The sequence below is a fragment of the Peromyscus maniculatus genome, chromosome 3, assembly GCF_049852395.1.
Source record: "Peromyscus maniculatus bairdii isolate BWxNUB_F1_BW_parent chromosome 3, HU_Pman_BW_mat_3.1, whole genome shotgun sequence".
Classification (NCBI taxonomy): Eukaryota; Metazoa; Chordata; class Mammalia; order Rodentia; family Cricetidae; genus Peromyscus; species Peromyscus maniculatus.
In genome coordinates, this window is record NC_134854.1 from 93,310,027 (window position 1) to 93,332,537 (window position 22,511).

General features: G+C 47.9%; 1 protein-coding gene across 1 annotated transcript; it reads left to right on the forward strand.

The window, feature by feature from the left end:
* The first annotated feature begins 11,810 nt into the window (after positions 1–11,810).
* Positions 11,811–17,989, forward strand: Cd8a (CD8 subunit alpha). Its single transcript, XM_006991005.4, has 6 exons — positions 11,811–12,090; positions 12,180–12,542; positions 13,072–13,176; positions 13,346–13,456; positions 14,267–14,297; positions 16,950–17,989. The coding sequence occupies exons 1-6, from the start codon at positions 12,045–12,047 to the stop codon at positions 16,999–17,001; spliced, it is 708 nt and encodes a 235-aa protein (XP_006991067.3). The 5' UTR covers positions 11,811–12,044; the 3' UTR covers positions 17,002–17,989.
* The last annotated feature ends 4,522 nt before the right edge of the window (positions 17,990–22,511 follow it).

The following is a 22,511-nucleotide window of genomic DNA, read 5'->3' on the forward strand; positions in this document are numbered from 1 at the left end:
CACAGAGAAACCCTGTCTCGAAAAACCAAAACAAACAAACAAACAAACAAAAAAAAAAAAAAAACAAAAAAAAACAAGGGGTGTGGAAAGGACGTCTCTTCCTAGTGTTTAGCCTGAGCTGTTGTTGGAAGAGTTCAGGACCCTCCAATAAAAGGAAAGTTGAAGACTCGTTTGGTTATGGTAATTAGTGGAACACTTGGCAGGAAAGAAATCAGATTCACTGACAACCAGTCAAACTCCTCTTTTAGCTGGGCATGGGGGGACGGGCTTGTCATCTCAACACCATGCAAGTTCCGGGACAACCTGGGCTACAGAGTAAGAAAATTTAAAAACTAAAAAAAAAAAACACCAAATTTTTATTTTAAGAGATTTGAATATGGAAGGTATATCCCCATTCAAATCCACATCCAGTACATGAAGGTTCCTCAGCTCCTGTAATCATGTTGAGATTCCTTCAAGCAATGGGTGGGCAAAGGATTCCGAGAGGTGTTTTGAGAAGAGGAAGGCTGAGTTACCAATCGGCAAGTGGCAATACACTCAGTTTGTGCCCTCACAAACCGGGGAGGCACAAGTTCCGACTGTGAAATATCGACTGTGTGGCTAGCTTCAGCTGTCAACACAACCTGGGGTCACCTGGAAAGAGGGACCCAGAATTGAGGAATGACCTCCATCAGATTAGCCCGTGGGCACATCTGTGGGGCATTGTCTTGATTGATGATTGGTGTGTGAGGGCCCAGCCCACCATGGGCAGCACCAGCCCTAGGCAGGGGTTATCTAGGCTGTATAAGGAAGTTATCAGAACATAGGGCTGGGAGCAAACCTTCAAGCAGCACTCCTCCATGGTTTCTGCTTCACGTCCCTGGCCTGACTTTCCTCTGTCATACTGTGACCTGGAAATATAAGCCAAATAAATGTTTTCCTCTTCAAGTTTCTTCTGATCAGAGTGTTTTAGCTAGTGTACCAATATCACAGAACTGAGAGACTGAGCATTGAGAAGTGTGTTGATACAGTATTCATCCACAACTCATCTGGGTGCAAACTAACACCACTTGCTTTGGAGAGAAACTTACCTACGGGTACCGGAGGGGAAGAAGAGTTTCAGACAAGGTGTTCTTCTTCAGGTTGATACGATCCTCAAGTCATTCACTCATTTTCCAACCCAACACTCAGAGAAATATATTTAAAAAAAAAAAAAGAGGTAGGTGTGTGTGTGTGTGTGTGTGTGTGTGCATGTGCGTGCGCGCGCGCGCGCACGCGCGCGTGCGTGGATTCGAGTGCACTTGTGCATATTCTGGTGCCCAGGAAAAGCATGGATCCCCTGGAGCTTGATTTACGGGCAGTTGTAAGCCACTTGATGTGGGTGCTGGGAGTTGAACTCTCTGCAAGAGGCCTGAGCCATCTCTATAACTCCAAGAAATCGCTCCCCCGACACCCTGCCCGCCCCCAGTTAGGATGAAATTCCATGCAGTCCAGGCTGATCTTGAGCTTTCTATGTAGTCAAGGATGGCCTTGAACTTCTGGTCTTCCCGCTTCATCTCTCCGGTCCTGGGATTACAGGCGTGCCCTGCTATACTCAGTTCATGTGATGCTAAGGAACAAACATAAGGAAGGATTCATGTGTCCCAGGCAAGCAACCCGACCCACTTAGCTACATCCCCAGCCTGAGAAAACTTTATATTTGAACTCTACATAATACATGCAGGGATGTTGCTTACAGTGTTGATTGTAATAGTTAAAACAAACAAACAAAAAAACAGAACCAGCCTTAAAGATCTGTCAAAAAAAAAAAATGGCTGAACAGTGGTGGTTGCTGTAGAACCCTATTATTTTTATATTCCCTTTACCTCAAACTTAAAAGCTTATACAACCATTTATTCATTTAAAAAACTATTATAGCAAGATAAGGTCTTCGTTTTGAACTTGGACGGTTAAGTAGCAAACAGACTCACACTGTTATGCAGATGACCGCAGCCTTCTCAGAAGCTCTTCTCATCTTGCAAAAATGAAACTCCATTGAACAGTGACTTCCCACCCCACACCCTCTCCGGCAGCTACCATCCTATTTTCCACCTGATGTTGACCACACCGGAGTCATAAGGAACTGGCCTCTTGTGAGTAGGTCGTTTCACTTAACAAGACGTTTTTAAGGTTCATCCACATTGATGCACACTTCTGGAAACCCTCCCTTCTGAAAGCCGAACAGTATTGTTTTTATTTTATGTGAATGAGTATTTTCCTGAATGTATGTATGTGCACCACAAACTTGCCTGGTGCCCTTGGGGGCAAGAAGAGGATGATCCCCAGAACCTGGAGTTCCAGATGTTTGTGAGTCGCCCCATGGGGGCTCGGAAACTGCCCGGCCATTTCTCCAGCTCCCTGAACTGTATTTCACTGTGTGTGCATATGCCGTCTCCTGCTCGTCTGTTTACCTGTGCGTGGACAGTGCTTTCACGGTTTAGCTCTTGTGAATGATGTCACAATAATGACTTGTTTTTAACTTGACATCAGTGGCTTCTCATCATCAAAAGGGACCTATTCCCAATGTAAATATTGTTATTTTAAAATGAAACCACAAGAGCAACCTTGTAGCCTACAAGCAGCATGGCATTCCTGCCTCAACCGCCATCCATTATAAAGACAGAAGACTAAGTTAACTTTGGGGAAATTTTCATTACTCCTTTTCTCTCCTTGAATATAAGATTTTTTAAATTTTTTTTTTAGAGAGAGTCTCATGTACCTCATGTTAGATTCAAACTCAAATATGAAGGATGCCCTTGAACTGATCCTCCTGCCTCAGCCTCCCAAGTGCTGGATTTACAGGTGTGCACCACCATGTCCAGCTCTGAACAGAGGAATTGCACCTCACCTCCTCTGCAGAAGTCTATTTTCGTGTACTATGTGACATGGAAGCAGAAAGGGATACTGTGGAGAGAGGAAGGGACCAGCGGCGGGGTGGCAGGGGACATGGGAGAAGGTGGGGAAAGAGCAAAGTCTAATGACGTGAAGTGTGAAAATGCCATAAGAAAACCCATTAGTTTGCATGCTAACTTAGAAATCAGTACATTTGATTTATTAACATTTATTTATTTTCCTGTACATGTGTGCCTATGTGTATCTTTGTCACCTGTGGACATGCCCAAGGAGTCCAGAAGAAGGCAAAGGATGCCCTGGAGTTACAGGCCATTATGAGTCTCCCTACATGGATTCTGGGAACCAAACCTGGTCCTTTGGAAGAACAAGTGCTCTTGACTGCTGAGCTTTCTCCCTGCCCCTATTTTTTGAGATGGGTCTCATTATGCAGCCCAGGCTAGTCTCAAATTCACCAAGATGTGCCTGCCTCTGTCCCCCCAGCGCTGAGATTAAAGATGTGACCCACCACACCCAGCCAATAAAATTTTAAAGCCAAGGAACCTTCAGTATCTCATTAGAGTTATTTAGGATGATGGTGTTAGGGGACGGTGGATGAAAGGCATGGGCTCTCTTGCGTTGTTCCTTATAACTGAATGCCATTGCATAATCATCTCACAATAAAAAGCTCCATTTTAAACATAACCGGGGAAAGCATTCAGCTCTTAATGACTCTGGTAGATCTCAATAGGAAATCATTACCACCGCAATGAGACTGAGTTCAGCATCTATGGTTTTCCTCTTTGTTTGCCGTGTGGGGTAAGCACTGAAAATCTTAGTCTTGCATGTAAACAGTTGCTTTGTTACAACTCACTAGTCTTTTTGACTTTTGCCAAATTTTTTGCAAGAGGAAAAAAGAGGCAAGCATAATAGTGGTCCATCATCAAATTTCACTTAGTTTATTTACTTTGTGTGTGTGTGTGTGTGTGTGTGTGTGTGTGTGTGTGTGTGTGTGTGTGTGCCCATGTGCACCCATTTGCCAGGATACACATGTGGAGGTCAACAGGACAACTTCTAGAATTGGTTCTCTCCTGCTACTTTGGGCTCCAGGAATCAGATTCAGGTCATCAGGCTAAGGCAGGTGCCCCTACACATGGCATGTATGTAAAGGTCAGAGGACAACTTGTGGGTCCCAGGGAGCACACTCAGATCATCAGTTTTGGCAGCAAGCATCTTCACTTTCTGAGCCATCTCACCACCAGCCTCCAAATAAATACCTCTTGAAGACCAGGTGTGGCACTCTGGGATAAATGTGAACACAACCAGGTCTCTTCTTCAAGGGGTGGTGGGTCTGGTTGGCATGTCCAGGTATGTTCAAGGTCCAGGTGACACAGAGGACATGCATGGTCTTTATTGCTTGGAATTGGGAATACTGGGAGAGAATAATTCCGAAAGGAAAGCTTCCTTTCCAGTCTGGGTCTTTGTTTTATTTTGTCTTGTTTTGTTGAGATGGGTTTTCATACAGCCCAGGCTGGCCGTGAACTTGCTAGTAGCTGAGGATGACTAAACTCCTGATTCTCCTGCTGCTACTTTTCACATGCTAGAATTATAGTTGTGTGCCACGATATACTGCTTGAGCTGAGTCTTGCAGAAGAGTTTGCAAGCAAAGAATAATAGAACATTAGATGGCATGAGGCAGAAAGGAGCAGATTCTCCACTGAGGAATGGAGACCAAACCTAGAAGTGAAGACGGGAGGGAGGAGGAGATGGGGCCATGGGGACAAGTGTTTCAGGGCCTCACAGGCAGCATACAGGACCAGCCAACATTTTCCGAGGGACCATTGGAAACCCTGAGCTACCAGGATGAAATTTTTACTGGATAAGACCAGAATAAAAATAGGTTGATCATTTCAGAAACCATCACAAAGATCCAAAAAGCAACCTGGTTGAACTTGAGGTGGGGGTGTTCCAAGTAAAGGAATATAAAAATGAAAGAAGTGAGATTGTTCTTTTTATTATGTATGTTTCTATGTATGCACGCATGCATGTATATATATATGTGTGTGTGTATATAATATACGTATGCATGTGTATGTGTATGCATATATGCATTGTGTGTGTATATGTGTGTATATGTATATATGAATGTATATGTATATGAGTGTGTATGTATCCATGCAGGATGTATTTTGGGTATTGTGGTAGTTTAAACTTTCCATAAGCTCATAGGGAGAGGCACTATTAGAGGTGTGGCTTTGTTGGAGGAAGTGTGTTACTGTGGGGTGGGCTTTGAGGTCTCATATATGCTCAAGCCATGCCCAGTGTGATAGTTCACTTCCCATTGCCTGTGGGATCAAGATGTAGCTCCTTCTCCAGCACCATGTCCGCCTGCACGCTGCCTTGTCCCATCCTGACGATAATGGACTAAACTTCTGAAACTGTCAATCACTCAATTAAATGTCTTCCTTCTTAAGAGTTGCCGTGGCCATGGTGTCTCTCCACAGCAATAGAAACCCTGACTAAGACAAGTTTAGTACTCTACTACTGAGCTTACACCATGAGTCCTTGACAGACATCTGTTTTTAATATAATATTTTTGTTTATTCTTTGAGAAATCATACACATCTGCAATGTTATTTTGATATTATCACCACCACATTCACCCTCCAGCTTCTCCCAGATCCCCCATCCCTCCTCAAAACTTCATGTACTCTCTTTTCTTTTTTTTTTTTGATAACTCACTAAGTCTAATTAATGCTGCCCATATGCACATGGCTGTGGGGCCACCCATGGGAGTGTGACCCATCTACCAGGGATAACGCTCGTAAAGAAATCTGACTCTCCCTCCCCTAGGATCCATAGCTCCTGCACTAGTGGGGCCTCGGTAGCCCAGCCCCTCCGTGCCATGTTGTTCACTGACGGGGTCACCTCCAGGCCTTGCACAAGCAGCCACAGCTGCTGTGAGTTCATGAAACCAAACAGGGTTCTCAAAAGAAGAAATGGAAATGTCAAAAAAAAAATTTCTTTTTTAGCCATTAGGGGAACATAAATTGAAACCACTTGGAGATTTTCTCTTACCCCAGTTAGAATGGCTAAAATTAATGACCACAAATGCCAGCCAGGGTGTGGGAAAGGGGAACGGTCGGTGGAGTGGGAACTGGGAGAGGTAGTATGGAAATCAGTGAGACGATCCCTCTAAAGGCGAGAGATAGAACCGCTATTAGACCCAATGCAAGTATTAATCAAGGGTCTCCAAAGGAACAATTGTTAGAATGAATATGTGTGTGTGTGTGTGTGTGTGCACATACACATATATTCATTCTAACAATAGTGTGTATATGTGTGTGCTATGTATGTGTGTGTATATGTATACATATACACATATACATATGTACACACACACACACACACACACACACACACACACACACACACACGGGACTTATTACAGTGGTGTATAGCCCGTGGTCCGAGTAGGCCAACACTAGCTGTCCCATGACAGGAAGGCCAAGGATCTGGCAGTGGTCAGTCTATGAGATTGATTTCTCAGCAGTCCCAGTCTGGTGCTGGAGTCCCAGGGAAGACCTAGGGAGTGGTGAATTTTCAGACCACATCGGAATCTTGAATAAGCAGGTTTTAACACCATTGACGGGATGGCTCAGGGACAGAATAGACGAACTTGCCAGTAAAGCGAGGGCAAGCAGGCAAAAGGCAAAAGCTTCCTTCTCCCATACCCTTTTTAAAATGTGTGCCGCACCAGAAGGTGTGGCCCAGGTTTAGGATGGCTCTTCCACCTCAAGAAATCCAACCAAGAAAAATCCCTCACAGGTGTGCCCAGCTGCTTGGGTTTAGTTAACTCCAGATGTAGTCAAATTGATAGCCAAGATCAGCCATCCCAGCCAGCTGTACTACTCCTGGGAATTTCCTCAAAGGATGACATATCCTCCTGTGGAGACACTTGCTTCTCCATGCTATCGACGCTCTGTTCAGAATTGCTAAGACTTGGAAACAGCTCAGATGTCCCTCCACTGATGAATGGCGGTACACTTACACAATGAAATCTTATCCAGCTGTGAAGAAAAATGAATGTGCAGAGTAATACAGCTCTCAACCCTAATCTGAGAAGCTAATACAGTGGACAGTGGTTAATAGGGAGAATAAGTGTCTGGGGAGTGCCCAGCCATCACTGGGACCTCTGCACCACTCCCCATCCGCCGAGGCTCAGGGGAAGTCATGGAAGAGGGGAAGAGTCAAAGGCTGCCGACACAGTGTCTTCTAGACACAGCAGGACCTCCTGCCAGGTATTTGTGACTGAGCTACAACGAGGTCCTGATAACCCCAGCGTTTCCTGTGCCGTCTCTGCAGACCTGAGCTGATGAGGAGAGCAGCGGGCCACTTCAGAATCACGGTTCCGAGATGTCTGTGCTTTCTGTGGCACAGAGTCCTGATGAAGGGTAACCACAGGTATCTTTTCCGCTGCTGTAAATCGGACTTCCATGGTTAAAATTATTTCACTCCCATGTTTTAAAAACATAAGGACAAAGCTCACTTAAAGGTGCCTCAGTTACTTTTCTGTTGCTATGATAAAACACTATGACCAGGGCAACTTATCTAAGGAAGCGCTTGTTTGGGGATTAAAATTCCAGAGGGCTAGATATCCATCACCATCATGGCGGGAAGCATGGTGGTGGGCAGGCAGACTTGTGCTGGAGCAGTAACTGAGAGGTCACATCCTGATCCACAAGGAGGAAGTAGAGAAAAGGACACACTGGAAAGTCTTTTGAAATGTCAAAGCCTGTCCCCAGTGACACACCTTCTCCAACAAAACCACACCTCCTAATCCTTCTCAAATAGTTCCACTGGCGGGTGACCAAGTATTCAAAGAAATGAGCCATGGGATCATTCTCACTCAAACCAGCACAAGGGCTACTACTATCAATTCTGTCTTTCACATCTTAAGAAATAAAGGTCCAGCCACGGTGGTGCATATCTTTAATCCCAGCACTGGTGAGGCAGAGTCAGGCAGAGCTCTGAAAGTTTGAGGCTAGCTTGGTCTACATAGTGAGTGAGTTCCAGGCAAGCCAGGGCTATATAGTGAGAACTTGTCCTTTACAAACAGAACAAGACACTTGCGTGACAGAGTACAGTCATTGTTCTTTGTGCCACATATCACAGGATGGGTACAGGAGATCAGATGCTGTGATGGACAGGCCCAACTCCAGCTCTCTGCACGCCTGGGCTACAGAGAACAAGCATCTTGGAACGATGCAGTCATATCAGCTCTGCCGCCTGCTACAGGGCGGATGTCGCTGTGGTTAACATTTGAGAACCCACCGACTTCTGTGAAAAATATTCTTGGGGTCACAGAAGCTCTTTGGTGGGTTTGACATGTTGCCTTGGCATTCCCCTCACCCCCCATGGTGCTCTGTGCAAAGGGCAATGGCACCCTCGTGGCTGACAGTTTTCTTAGCTGCAGGACTTGAAGGCTCCTAAGTCAGCTACAGCTGCTCACTTCTGAGAGATTGAAATGGAATGGCTATTATCCCCTCAAATCCATCCATCATCCTATTCGGAGATCTGGTTCTGAATATCCGCATAACTGAAGGTTGACTGTGGCTCTCATCTGAAAAGTATCTTTTCCACCCTCTTTCATATTCTTCTGACTGTCCCCGTTGGCCCCCAGGGTCCTGGGAACATCCTCCTGTAGGAGGAGCAGTGACCAAGTGAAAGAGAAAACTATCATCTAAAACAAGATTGGTTGTGTGGGTGGTCTGAACCTACCTGCTTCCTTGCTGCCCTCATTCATGTAAGTTAAGAGAAGCGCTGTGTCTGCACACACCACACACACACACACACACACACAACACACACACACCATAGGCACACAACTATATACGCACACATATACACTGTATGTGCACACACATGCACACTATACACATATACATACACACTACACATGCACACATACACTCACAGACACAGGATGAGCATGCACTTGTTGGCCATTACAAAGGCTTTGCCTCCTCTGACTCCCTCGTCCTGTTTGAAGGCGTCCTCGTCCTCTTATGTGAGGCGCCAGTGGGATAGCAACAAGGGTAAAGGTGCTTGCTGCCAACCCCGCCAACCTGAGTTCAATCCCTGGGACCCACACAGTAGGAGGAGAAAACTGACCCCCATACTTGTCCTCTGACCTGTAGTGCTGAGGCACATGATGGTACACATACTGAATATATATATCTTTAAAATTGAAAGTGTTGTGTGAATTTTATAATTTCAACGATAAAATGTTACAGGCATAATATATTTATACAACAGCCTTGCTGGCACAGTAACTACATAAAATGGGAAACTCCCTAAACACCCACCAGCAGAAGTAAATTTTGAAACAGACATGTGGAATGCATCCGTGTAAAAGAATGAGGTAGGTCTACAACTACCAGCCTGAAGAGTTTCTTTCTCCTACTCTCAAGTAAGAAAATTGAAAATATATGTACATTCGTAACGAGACCCTTGAAATACGTGATTTGAAATGAGGAACGAACACCTGCACAGACGACATCTGAGAGACCCAGCCAACTGCTCCAGTGGTTGACTGGAGAACTGGGGGGCAGTGAGGAGAGATGAGATAGAGGCCTTTCTCTGCACTCAGTCTTGTATTGTCTGACATTTTAAAATTTACAGGTGTGTGTGTGTGTGTGTGTGTGTGTGTGTGTGTGTGTGTGTGTGTGTGATATGCATGCATCCGTGCCTATGGGGGGGTGCACAAGTGTGGGGTTACAGGTGCACACGTCCAAGTGTGTTCAGGAGTGTGTGGAGGCCCAACGCTGGTGCGCTTCATTGCTCTCCACCTCATGTACCGAGACAGAGTCTCTCAGTTGAACCCAGAGCTCACTCACTGCCAGAGCAAGTCTAGTTAGCCGGCTTGCTTCGGGCATCCCGGTCCCTTCCTCCTGGCAATGGAATTGCGTGGGCTCTGGGGATTCGAACTCAGCTCCCCAGGCTCCCACAGCCAATGCTTCACCCACTGAGCCGTCTCCCCAGCCCCTTGTCTAACATTGTGTCAAGAATATATTACTCTTGTCATTCGAAAAGCCACTTTAGAGCCGAGGTGGTGGTTCAGTAGGTATTGTGCTTGCCATGAGAGCCTGGTGACCCGAATTCAGTCCCCGGATGTAAAAGTGGAAGGAGAGAACCCACGCCACAAACGTGTCCTGATTTCCATCCACATTCATGCTGGGGCATGTGTGCCACGCATTCCCCCCATCATACACATCACACACAATAATAACAAAATACATAAAGTGATGCCGTCAACAGCTCTGAACATAAAATGCTCATGTCAGAGCGAGCATTTCGATGTTCTAAGAGCGGGGAGCGCTGAAGCCAAGGCTCTTGAAGCTCATCCAACACTTGTCTGCATAAGTCAGCCATACTGAGCTGGTGGCCCAAGCCTGTAATCCTAGCACCCCGGAGACTGAAGCAGTCAGGTTACCATGAACCCAGGGCCTACTTGGACTGCATAGTAAGTTCCAGGCCAGCCTAGGCTACGGAGCTGAGATCTTGTCTTCAAACAGAGACAACAGGAGAGCAAACCTCTTCAAAGGAGTGCAAGCTCAAGTGTGTGGCAGAGAGTGCCAGGTGACTTGCCTCAAGCTATAATCGAACAGTGGCAGCAGAGGTGCACTCTGTGTGGGACTCGAAGTGGGAAAACGCCACTAAGTGGAAACCCTGGGAAACTGAGAGGAAAGCACATCACCGAGGGGAAGAAAGAATGAGGTGCCCGTGTGCTCGGGACAGAAAAGAGTAAGCAACTGCACGCAAGATTCACCCGGGACACTCACGCGCCACGCACATACGTACGCGCATGCTCGCTGGCTTGCCTTTGAGTAGAGCGGGAGGAAAAGGAGGTCCAAGACAGACAGCGCGGGTCCTGGCATTTGCCAGGCAGAGAGCAGCCAGGGCTTGAAAACACAGAGGAGTATGTATGCAGTGAAGGAAACATCTTCTGTCTGTGAGGCTGCGGCTGCAAGGACGTGGAAAAGCCAGGGACAGAGGCTTGGGCGGAGCCTGCACCTACCCAAGGGCTAGTCGGCAACCAAGTCAGGGGGTTGTTTTCATCCGCTATGCAGGTCGCGGGGTGATATTGTCAGGTCCCCAGGACAAGAATGATGGTCACAGTGTGTGGCTGGATCATCCCATTAGAGGGAGTTAGGTATGGAGGCCAAGGCTGCCAAGGCTCTAAGAAGGGAGGCGACTGAGCTGAGTTTCGTCCCCTGGGAGGGAGGCCAAGGAAGGATATTGCCAGTAGCTGAGTGCCACCCAAGGCTCTAGCTGAACCACCCACGTGGACGTCTCCTTGGTGGAAGGCGCAAAGCCCTTCTGGTTAATGTCTTCGGTCTGCTTTGCTGGAATGGCTGTGTGTCTGATCCTTCCTCTTTCCATCTCAACCTCCGATCCTCATCAGACGGAGGTGGGGAGGGGCACAAAGCAGCGTAAGAGACGCTATTGAGAGCAAAAGAAGCGGGAGAACAGGAGGATCTAGAGTTCAAGGCCAGCCTTTGCCACGAAGTGAGTTTGAGGCCAGCTTAGGCTACCCAAGACCCTATCCAAAAGAAAAAGAAGAAGAGTGGGCACTCTTCTCCCTTCCTTCCTGTCACTCCCGTTTTATTTTATTATTTTAAGATTTGATCTTGCCGGGCGATGGTGGCACACGCCTTTAATCCCAGCACTTAGGAGGCAGAGGCAGGCGGATCTCTGTGAGTTCGAGGCCAGCCTGGGCTACAGAGTGAGTTCCAGGAAAGGCTCCAAAACTACACAGAGAAACCCTGTCTCAAAAAAAAAAAAAAAAAGGAAGAAAGAAAGAAAGATTTGATCTTTCTCCTTCCCCTTTTCTGGCATTCTTGCAATAGCACAATCCCCAAGGACCGCTTTCCAAGCGTTTTCTCTTCCCCCAACCTCAGTTTTCAGCTGCCCCCAGCTGCTCTGCAAGGCTCCGTTCTCTGAGCTCCCTCGCCCCTGGAAGGTGATAACCGCAAAAAGGAGGCTAACAGTTTCTTCAGTGGGGGCTTCGGATGACATCATATCCTCAGTCTGCAGCCGGCGCAGGGCCCAGTTTCCTCACCCACCACGCCCCCCGTTCCTGGGCCCCTCCCATAGCGCCCTAGCTTGACCTAAGCTGCTGGTGGGAGCACACCATGGCCTCGCGGGTGACCTGCTTTCTCTCGCTGACCCTGCTGCTGAGTGAGTTGGTGACCCCGGGGAGGGCAGGGCTGGAATACATCGAGGGTGTGGGGCCTCCAGACTCAGCCTCCTTACCTGGCCCCCCGCAGACGCCTTCGCTGGGCTCCAGGGTTCGAAATCCTTTCAAATGTCGCCTCCGCATGCGGTCGCGGAACGTGGCGAGAACGTGAAGCTGATATGCAAAGTGCTGTTGTCCACTTCGCAAGGATGCTCTTGGCTCTTCCAGAAGCGGGGCGACGGACTTGCACCCACCTTCCTCATCTATCTCTCTTCGACCCGGAAAAAATCGAATGACAACCTAAATTCAAATCAGATCTCTGGCGAGAAGAATGGTGACGAGTACACCCTCACCCTGAGCAAGTTCAGCGAGGAAAACCAAGGCTTCTATTTCTGCTCTGTCACAAGCAACTCAGTGGTGTACTTCAGTCCTCTCGTGCCGGTCTTTCTGCCAGGTCTGGGCGCAGAGGTCTCTTCCCCTGGGTGTTGGGGGGGGGGTCACATCTGAACACGTTTCACACGCAGACGTCCTCCTCTTAAATCTCTTGGGGACCCCTGGGGGGGGCTACTTTCACACCGTCCCTATTTCACAGACCAGAAAACTGAGGCTGAGGTGCCAGGCGGGATTGGAGGTGACTCTTAATACCCCGGTATCTGGGATGGAGTTTGAATATGTGTATTGGCCTGTCCTTGTTGGCTGGGGGAGGGGCGTTAGAGCCGGATATTGACTAAAGCGTTTGGTGGCCGAGGGCCGCTGCTGCTACGCTGCGGGGATCTGGTCCAGGCGTTCTAAGCCCAAGGTTACACTTGCGAGCAGCGGGAGTGGCCCGGCACTTGTCCAGGGGTCCCTTCTTCCTCGCTTAAAAAAAAAAAAAAAAGCCAGGAGGAGGCGTCTTCTTGGGTAAAAGCTAAGCGGGAAGAGTTTGGGGCACCAGTGCATCCACCACCACAGCCTAACCCTCAGGCATCCTGTTGCTCCTGCAGAGAAGCCCACCACGCCAGTGGCGCGACTACCCACACCAGTGCCCACTACCGGGACATCCCGGTCCCAGCGACCAGAAGCTTGCCGGCCCGGGGCGGGCGTTTCAGGTTAGACGCTCTCAGGGTCCGTGATCGGGGTGGGCAGACAACCTGGGAGGCTACTTGCCAAGGCAAATCCTGATCCTGGAGGGAGACCTGGGCGGGGAGAAGGGCTGGGGCCGGGGGCGGGGGACTGTCCCAGAGGGTCTCTAAATGCCACCCACTCGGACCTTGTCAGTGAAGAAGAGCGGATTGGACTTCGACTGTAATATCTTCATCTGGGCACCCTTAGCCGGAATCTGCGGGGTCCTTCTGCTGTCCCTGGTCATCACTCTCATCTGCTGCCACAGTAAGTCCTGGGGAGTCGCCGCGGGGAGGAGTCTACCCCACTCAAGTGCTTTGTGCTCGCCCTGACCGCCCTTGTGGGAGATGAAGTTCAGGCTTAGGGGAGATGAAGTTCAGGCTTAGGGGGGCCCAGCTGCCCTGCAGGACCGGTGCCGCTTTCCTGGAGGCAGGAGACAGGCAGGCCACCCCGCTGCTCCTTCCACCCTCTGAGAACCTTGCGGAACATAGAACCCTATTTCAGGACCGCCAGAAGCAGCTAAGCCAGCAGCTAGCACAGCCAGGGAGTGCATAAACCCTCCAGGGAGGGGGCCGCTGTGGCCCTGAGACCTGGCCCCAAGAAAGCTGGGTCAAAACCGTGGCTGGCTTGAGAGTTACCCTTAATTCCACCCCCACAAACCACTCGCTCCTCTTGAGTCCTGTGCCAGCCTGGTTACAGATTCCCAGCATCGCTCACATCTACACTTACAACGCTGTTGTCGTCGTGTGTCCCTCCACCCCCTCCGCCTGGAGACAGGGTTTCATGTTGTCTAGGCTAGCTTAAAACTAGTTATGTAGCCTAGGATAACCCCAAACTTCTCATCTGGTCCTTCGGCCTCTTTCCATTTGGGAGTGCCAGGACTACAGGCATAGGCCACCAAACCAAATTTAAGATTTTTTTTTTTAACTGAAGCTTGAGGACAGGGTTGGCAAAGTAGTGTTCACTCCAACTCTGAGGAGTTATGATCCTCAAAAGACCAGAGTAGAGAACGCTCTTGAAAGGGCATCTGGAAACTGCAAGAGGGCATTCATTCACTCTCCCTTCTTCCTTGTCTAGGGAACCGAAGGCGTGTTTGCAAATGTCCCAGGTGAGTACTTTTCTGAACTCTGGGCCTGCTCACCCTGGGCAGCCTGCTCACCCTGGGCAGCCATGGTCCCAGTGGTTCTGGCTGCCCAGTGGCAGGTGGTTGGGGACTCTTACTCAGAAAGAGGTCGTGACAGTGAAGTCCTGGTAGCAGGGGCGCAAGAGTCAGCCAGTCCCTAAACAAGGAGAAGAAGGCAGGTAAGGTATTGGAATTCATTCCTGAGAAAAGGAAGGCCCACAAAGGGCTTGGTGGGAGAGCACTGGGACTTTCTGGAAATCCTGTTCTGTCTAGCTCACCTCCTCTACCACCGTCAAAAAAATAAAATAAAATAATTCCCCTCCAACCCAGCATAGCTCCGGGAGTACATGGGGTCCTCCTCTTGTTCTAGATGATTCCATATGGGTGTTTTGGAGGTGTATCAAGACACCTCTCTACTTACCCTCTTGATTGGTCCATTTTATTTTAAAGAGAAAGCCATGTTTTATTACTAAAATAGAACAAACAATGCCCCCAGTTCCTAATTTTTCTGTGAAAGCACAGGGCCTTGAATTCCTGTCAGGGCTTAGGGGATAAAAGGACCAGAAGCAAAGGCAGTTAGCTCTCTGGTAGCTCAAATGTCTGCCCCACCCAATTCCAGCTCAGTCATTCTGAAATGATCAGAAAACTAACTACAGCATCTAAGAGAGATCTCAGTTTTCACTTTGCTTTGACCTTATGTTAGGACAGCCCCTGCCCCCAGCAGTGGCATCATCCAACAGTCCCTGCACCCCAGGGGGTGTCATCTAACTGCCCTTGCCTTCCAAAGGTGGCATCATCTAACAAGTGTTGTCCCAGCTTGGCAAAAGGGACAAAATGGGACAAAGGGGTTCCACTCAGAATTTGTCTGAATCTACACAGCAGCCGCAGCCTCGTCTTGCAGATATCATCGCCCCCAACTTTCAGACCACAGCTACAAGATAAGGAAACCCATCTGAAGGGGCAAAGATGGGATCACAGTCAGATGATCAAAGCCAGACCTCTTAAAGCAAGGCTTCAGTGTGCCGGTTGCCTGCTTTATGCAGTCAGCCCTTCATGCCCCATGCCCATGGGTCCCACATCATCAGAAGGCATGCCCGTCATGAACTTTCTTTTTGGTCATTTCCCCCTAAACAATAAACAGATTTTACAGTTTTAGGTATTACAGGCCATCTGGAGATGACCTGTGTGGCAGTGCAACGTGTACAGGCTAAATGCCATTTTATATAAAAGGAACTCCAAAGATTTGGCTATCCAAGATGGGTACCCCAAGCAGGGATAATATCGAAGTCCTCCTTGGATAGTAAGGACAGCTGTATGTTTTGTTTTTCTTTTCATTTCAGGTTTTGTAACAATCTTTAAAGTAGTTACTATGCCCTCCATTTTACAGAGGAGGAACCTGAGGCTTAGGACTTTTGGTGATTTGTCTCAGGTCATACTGCCAACAAATATCAGGCTTTTGCAACTTCCATCTAAAACTCAGTTTACCTTCCCGGGTCAGCAGGCTGGCTGGGGCTGAGTGCTAAATACAACCCACTATATACATTTCCTTCCAGTAGATGGACGTATTTAAAATTTCATATCCGGGTTCACATTTTGCACGTTTTCTATCTCCGTGCTGGAATCTGCCTTTAGCAGCTTAGACATCGCTTCAAACCAAGGCGATGTAACAGTATCCAGAGTGGTTGAGTTGCAGGTGGTATGCTGAGGGCATAAAGACAAAAAAGCCTGTGAAGGGTTTTCCTTGCTTTCATGATCGAGTGTACTTGGTTGCTTCGGCAAGACAGTCACTTATCTTGACTTTTTCTGAATACTCTCCTTTTGAAATGTAAAACAGAAAAGCCTGCCCTTGCCGTGAAACCCGGAGCTATCCAAGGTTGCCTCCTAGAACTCACACGTTTGAGTATGAGCTGAAAGGCAAGGAGGTTTTGGAGGAGCCATTCGGGGCACCCACTTTTAGTGTGACGTCAAGTTCAGGGACTTTGAACTTCAGCACTCCGCTTGACTGAGGATGGCGCCTTAACCCTATTGCATCCTCAATTTCGGGTTGTGGGGATCAGAATCAAGTCACCCGCTGGGCGGTGGTGGCGCACGCTTTTAATCCCAGCACTCGGGAAGCAGAGCCAGGCCTCTGTGAGTTTGAGGCCAGCCTGGTCTACAAAGCGAGTTCCAGGACAGGCTCCAAAACACCACAGAGAAACCCTGTCTCGGAAAAAAAAAAAAAATAAAAGAATAAGTCACCTGGTTTCTTAAACAATTCGCCTCAATATCCCACCTTCCTGAGACTCCAGAAGGCTCTAGGAAGCCTAACTGGGCTCAGATCCTGCTTCAGCTGCCTGATAGTTGTGTGACCTCTCTAACCTCTCCTGAGTAGTGCATACCCCTAAATGGTACCACGAGGCTTAAAAAAGGGTTGCTTACCCATTCCTGCTGGCACCCTAGGGACACGTTCTCAGAGCCATTAAAAACTGAGGGCAGCGGATGCTGTCCTGGAACGTGCTATGCAGACCAGGTTGGGCTCCAACACAGAGATCCGCCTGCCTCTGCCTCTGGAGTGCTGGGATTAAAGGCGTGCGCCACCCAAGGCTCATTAAAGAGGTTCTTGCTACAGTGATGGTCAGTCTCCTGCCTCTCTTTCAGGCCCCTGGTCAGACAAGGAGGCAAGCCCGGCCCTTCAGAGAAATTCGTGTAAGATGACGCCAGAGACCTCTTCATGCAAGAGATCAAGCCCTCCTTTTCCAGTATTTCCCACCTTCCTATATATTGTTCTCTGTATTATTTTAGTGGGGTGGGGTGGGTGGGAGCAGTTTCTTTTCTTTATAAATTCACTTTGACACAAAACAAGACCACATAAGTCTACAGGACACAAGGGTGTCAGCTCTATTGTTGCGTGCACAGAATGGGGTGGAAAACTGTAACAGCAGAGCTTACTGAGTTCTCGGGGTTAGGGGATGATCGGCACCCACTTGATGATCTAAATGCCCTGTCTGCCCATTATACAGAAGAGGCTGAAGGTCAGAGCTAGGGACGGCAGGATCTGTGGGCCAGGAGAGAACCCATGCTGGAGGAACCCTCACCAGCTGGGGAACTTGCTCCGTACCCTGAGCTCTCTACTCAGGGCTGTGCCTGTGTAGTGTGTAGGCTGTGTAGTGGTGTGCGTGTGCCTCAAACCACAAGAGAGCGAGCAGTGTCACCTGTGACCTGCTCAGCGCTGGCCATGAGCACAGACGTCACAGTCAGGAGAGGAGGACTACCTTTATGCACCTGAACATCAGCGCTCCTTGTAAGGCGGTCCAAACTCCTACAAGTCAAGGGGTATAGTCAGCCCTGGAAAACAGCTCCCTCTGTTTGCTGAAGACCACCTCTGTGAGACTCCTGTGGAACTGTGACTGCCTCGGCCTTTGCACCACAGAGGGTGAGGTTTTACGAGTACGATTTGTGCATCAGAGCAGCTGTAGACAGGCTCTCCCCCATTTCTAAACATCTAGACTGGGATGTGCTCGTGGGGTCACGGACATGTTTATACTTTCCCAGAATCCTTGGAGAGCACTCTTTGGCATGCCTGGAAGACAGATGTGCGGATGAGGCAGGGTAGGCTTGAGGAAAGAGGCTGGCTGTCAAGACTACTGCCCCAGGGTGAATTTCCTCTCACAGTATTATATAAGCAACAGATGCTATGGAATAAAAAACTTGAAGGAACTAGGAGTCACCCATATCTGATTGTTTCCTATGCATATATAAGTAAGAAAAATATACACCTTGGGTTTTAAAATGGGATTATACCACACTTTTTGTAAATGGCTTTAGTAAATAAACATAGTATCATTTAATGGTTAAATAGCATTTCATATTTTGTTGTGCCCCGTTTACTACCTAACATTAAACTTAATACTATGAAACCTTGCACACATCTTTGGGGTTTGCTTGTTTGGTTTTCTTGTTCAAGAAAGGGTCTCATGCGTAGGCTAGACTTGAAATCCCTATGTAGCTAAAGATGCTGTTGAATTTCTGATCCTTCTGCCACCACTTCCCGGGTGCTGGGATTCCAGGTGTGGGCCACCATGCCGTTTATGTGGTGCTGGGAATATAAGCTACACAAGCATCCCTGAGCCACTGAGCCACATCCCCCAGCCCTGACATGCCTTCTTAAAGGTATACACCTGGAAGTAAAATTACCAGACCAGTCCCCTTCCTTACTCTGTACTATAACCACATCAGTCACAATGGACAGATCAACTCTTCTCTTGCCTTCTTTTTCTCTTGGTGACAGCTGAGATGACAAATCTCCCACCATCAACCACAAAATCACTTCTTTTTGAGATAAAATATACATACTGAGGTGATAAAATATCCAAGTCCTGAGTGTTCGTCACAGAGTAAGAACACCCACGCACCCAGAAGTGGGTCAAAAAAGAAAGAAAAAAAGAAAAAAAAAAAAAAAAGAAAGTCACCAGCCAGCACATACAGCTGCCTTCTACTACCATGTCCCCTGGTAGGGTCTGAACCCAGAGTCTCACACAGTAACTGCATGTTCTACCACTGAACCATGTTGTCCAGGTTAGCCCCAAACTCCAAGGTTCAAGCGATTCTCCTGTTGCGATGTCTTCCCAACACCGCTCCCTAGGAGTTGCCTTTCTATTGTGTTTTTAAACTAGCATATACAATCATGCCTGACATGACACCCCTGTGAGTGGGAGATGGCGCTCCACTTTGCTGGCTGCAGCAGCCTGGGCCGGGAAGCAGGGTTCACAGGCTCTTTATTTAACCCCTGCTATTGCCACCTCTAGTCTCTTCTGTGGAGGAGGTCGGCTACAGTTTGGGAAATAGGTAAGTGCTGCTTCAGGTCCTCCAGCTACTGGGAGGATTTGAACATGTGCAGGAGCCACAGCTGGGGGAAAAGAGAGCTCTCTACCTGACCCACTCGCTGGGCAATGGTCCAGGGAATTTCTAGGCAAGCACTCTACCTCCTGAGCTGTTTTCCCGGAAGAAGGCTCTCTTCAAAGCAGTTTAACAGCTAGAGAAAAAGTCCTTTCCCTGGTGCCACGGGACATTTGAGCAAACTATGTAAAGTGTGTCACTGTTTGACCTCGCCTGACTAAGGCACCTGATTGGTCTAATAAAGAGCTGAATGGCCGACAGCTAGGGAGAAGAGGTTAGGTGGGACTTTCGGGCAGAGATCCGAACTCTGAGAAGAGAGGCAGATTTTGTCAGCTAGACACAGAGGGAGTCAGACATACAGGATGGAGGAGAGGTAAAGAGCCACGTGACAGAACGCAGATGTAATAGAAACGGGTTAATTAATTAATTAATTTTTTGGTTTTTCGAGACAGGGTTTCTCTGTGTAGTTTTGCGCCTTTCCTGGAGCTCACTTGGTAGCCCAGGCTGGCCTCGAACTCAGAGATCCGCCTGGCTCTGCCTCCCGAGTGCTGGGATTAAAGGCGTGCGCCACCACCGCCCAGCAGAAAAGGGTTAATTTAAGTTATAAGAGCTAATGGAACAAGCCTAAACTAAGGCCAAGCTTTCATAATGAATAAGTCTCCATGTCATTATTTGGGAGCTGGTGGTCCCAAAAGGAAGCCCAACAAGAAGGACTAGCTACATGGTGTTGACTTCATTTCTTGGTAACCAAGTGCCCCACTTGTAAAATATGTAATATTCCCTATCCCAAAAGAAGAAACACACATTTATAGACTTCTTTAATGGACTAGAGCCATTCTCCAAGGAAAGTAGATACTGTAAGAAGAGAACTTGTACTGAACTTTTCACAAGTTATGTCACACCGACTAGGTCTCCCCAGTATTTTTTTTTTCTTTCTTCATTTATGAGTGCCTCTGGCGTGCCCCCTTACCTTCACTGGAGCTGGAGTTCTTTCTTTCAAAGACTTCCAGTCCGGCAAAGCTGGCATACCCTTTTTAAAAACTCTTAAATTAGTCCAGGCATGGAGACCTAGGACTTTAAGCATCCTGAGGAGGCAGAGGTAGGCAGATCCTTGAATTCAAGGCCAGCCCCGTCTACAAAGTGAGTTCCAGGACAGCCAGGGCTACATTGAGAAACTGTTTGGAAAACAAACAAACCTCTTTTGGTACATTTATCTATCTATCTATCTACCTACCTACCTACCTGTGTGTGTGCGCGTGTGTGCACTGTGTCATTGTGTTGGTCAGAGGACGACTTCAAGGATCTGGGAAGTTGGTTCTCTCCTTCCACCACACGGGACCCACGGATGGAACTCAGATTGTCAGGTGTGGCAGTGCCTTTACTTGCTGGGCCATCTCACCAGCCGTGAGCTGGAGTTACAAGTGGTTGTTGACCGTGAGGATGGCTTTTTTTCCCCCTGAAAATACCTCTTACCTTCAGAAACCGAACTTTTACCCGACTTTCCAACCAAGTTAATAATATGCCTGTGAGCTGGGCCGTGGTGGTGCACGCCTTTGATCCCAGCACTTGGGAGGCAGAGGCAGGTGGATCTCTGTGAGTTTGAGAACAGCCTCCTCTACAGAGCTAGTTCCAGGACAGTCAAGAAATCCTATCTCAAAAAACCAACCAAACAAAATGCCTGTGATTAAGTTTAACTAGCCTTCAAGAAAATAATGTAGCCAGTCTTGCTATTATCCATAGGGCTTCCATGTAATCAGCTTTTTACAACCTAAGTTAAATTAAATGCACAGTTTTAACCTTAAAATTATATATATTTTTAAAGATTTATTTATCATATATACAGTGCTCTGTCTGCATGTGTGCCTGCACGCCAGAAGAGGGCACCAGATCTCATTACAGATGGTTGTGAGCCACCATGTGGTTGCTGGGAATTGAACTCAAAACCTCTGGAAGAGCAGCCAGTGCTCTTAACCTCTGAGCTATCTCTCCAGCCCAAAATTATATTCTTCCATGCCTGTGACCTGGAGTGTGTGTGTGTGTGTGTGTGTGTGTGTGTGTGTGTGTGTGTGTGCGCGCGCGCGCGCGTGCGTGTGCGTGCGTGTGTGTGTGTGTGTGTGTGTGTGTGTGTGTGTGTGTTTGTAGTGAGCATTTGCTGAAAGCAGCCAATAGGTTGAAAGCAGCCTTAAAAACAAATATCCATCACAAACGTTGGAAGTCACAGGTTGTAACCTGTTGTTAGAAGTAATCTGGTATGATTTTGAGTGATAGTCTGGGCCAACAGGGATCATAAATTTCTTCCCTTATGAAGGTTAGTAAACAATGATTAAGAGATCCCTTGCTCCTTTCTCATATCATGTTTTCCATGCTTTCAGTAAATATAAGGCAGACACTTTTGTTAGGGACAGAGAAGTGGAGAATTCAAATTTTGGCTCTTGGTTTAAACCACTCCAGAAGAATCTTCTTCTTTTTTTAAAAAAGATTTATTTATTTATGATGTATGCAGTGTTCTGCCTGCATGTATGTCTACAGGCCAGAAGAGGGCACCAGATCTTATTACAGATGGTTGTGAGCCACCATGTGGGTGCTGGGAATTGAACTCAGGACCTCTGGAAGAGCAGCCAGTGCTCTTAACCTCTGAGCCACCTCTCCAGCCCCCAGAAGAATCTTCTTTCTGCTAATATGATACCCTTACAGTGAACACTGATGTGGGTGCTGGGAACTGAACTCAAGTCCTCTCGAAGAGCATTAAGTGCTCTTAACCAGAGCCACCTCTCCAGGTTGTCCCAAGGTAAAAAGTAACCCCTCCTAAGTGGACACTTACCCTGGGGATCTCAGAGCCGCAGGAGGACCAAGGGCATTCCTGCATACATATACTTACCACCAGAGTTTGGCCTGAGAAGTGAGATGCTAGTCTCAACTATACCACCAGATGACACGTTCCTGAGGTGCCTGGGAGAGACCTATATTATTTCCCAGACACTGCTATCAGACTCAGGCCCCAAAGCATACCCCATAGGAAACTAGAGTCTGAGAGATAAGTGTTGGGCAGAAATGCTTTGTTCAGTGGCCACAGAATGAAAAAGAGGGAGCTTTGCTCAAAGCTTAGCTTCCCCACTTCTGGGACTTACAGGAGTCACAGATAAAGGGAGATGGCCCGAGGGGATGGGCATTCATCTTTTCAGCAAGGAGAGTGATCTTTTAGGAATTCAATTGTCACTTTTTAATAACATGAGTGTTCTGCCTGCGTGTATGTATGTGCCCCACATGCATGCCTGGTGCCAAGCCAGAAGAGGGCATGACATCCCCTGGAACTGGAGTAAGGGA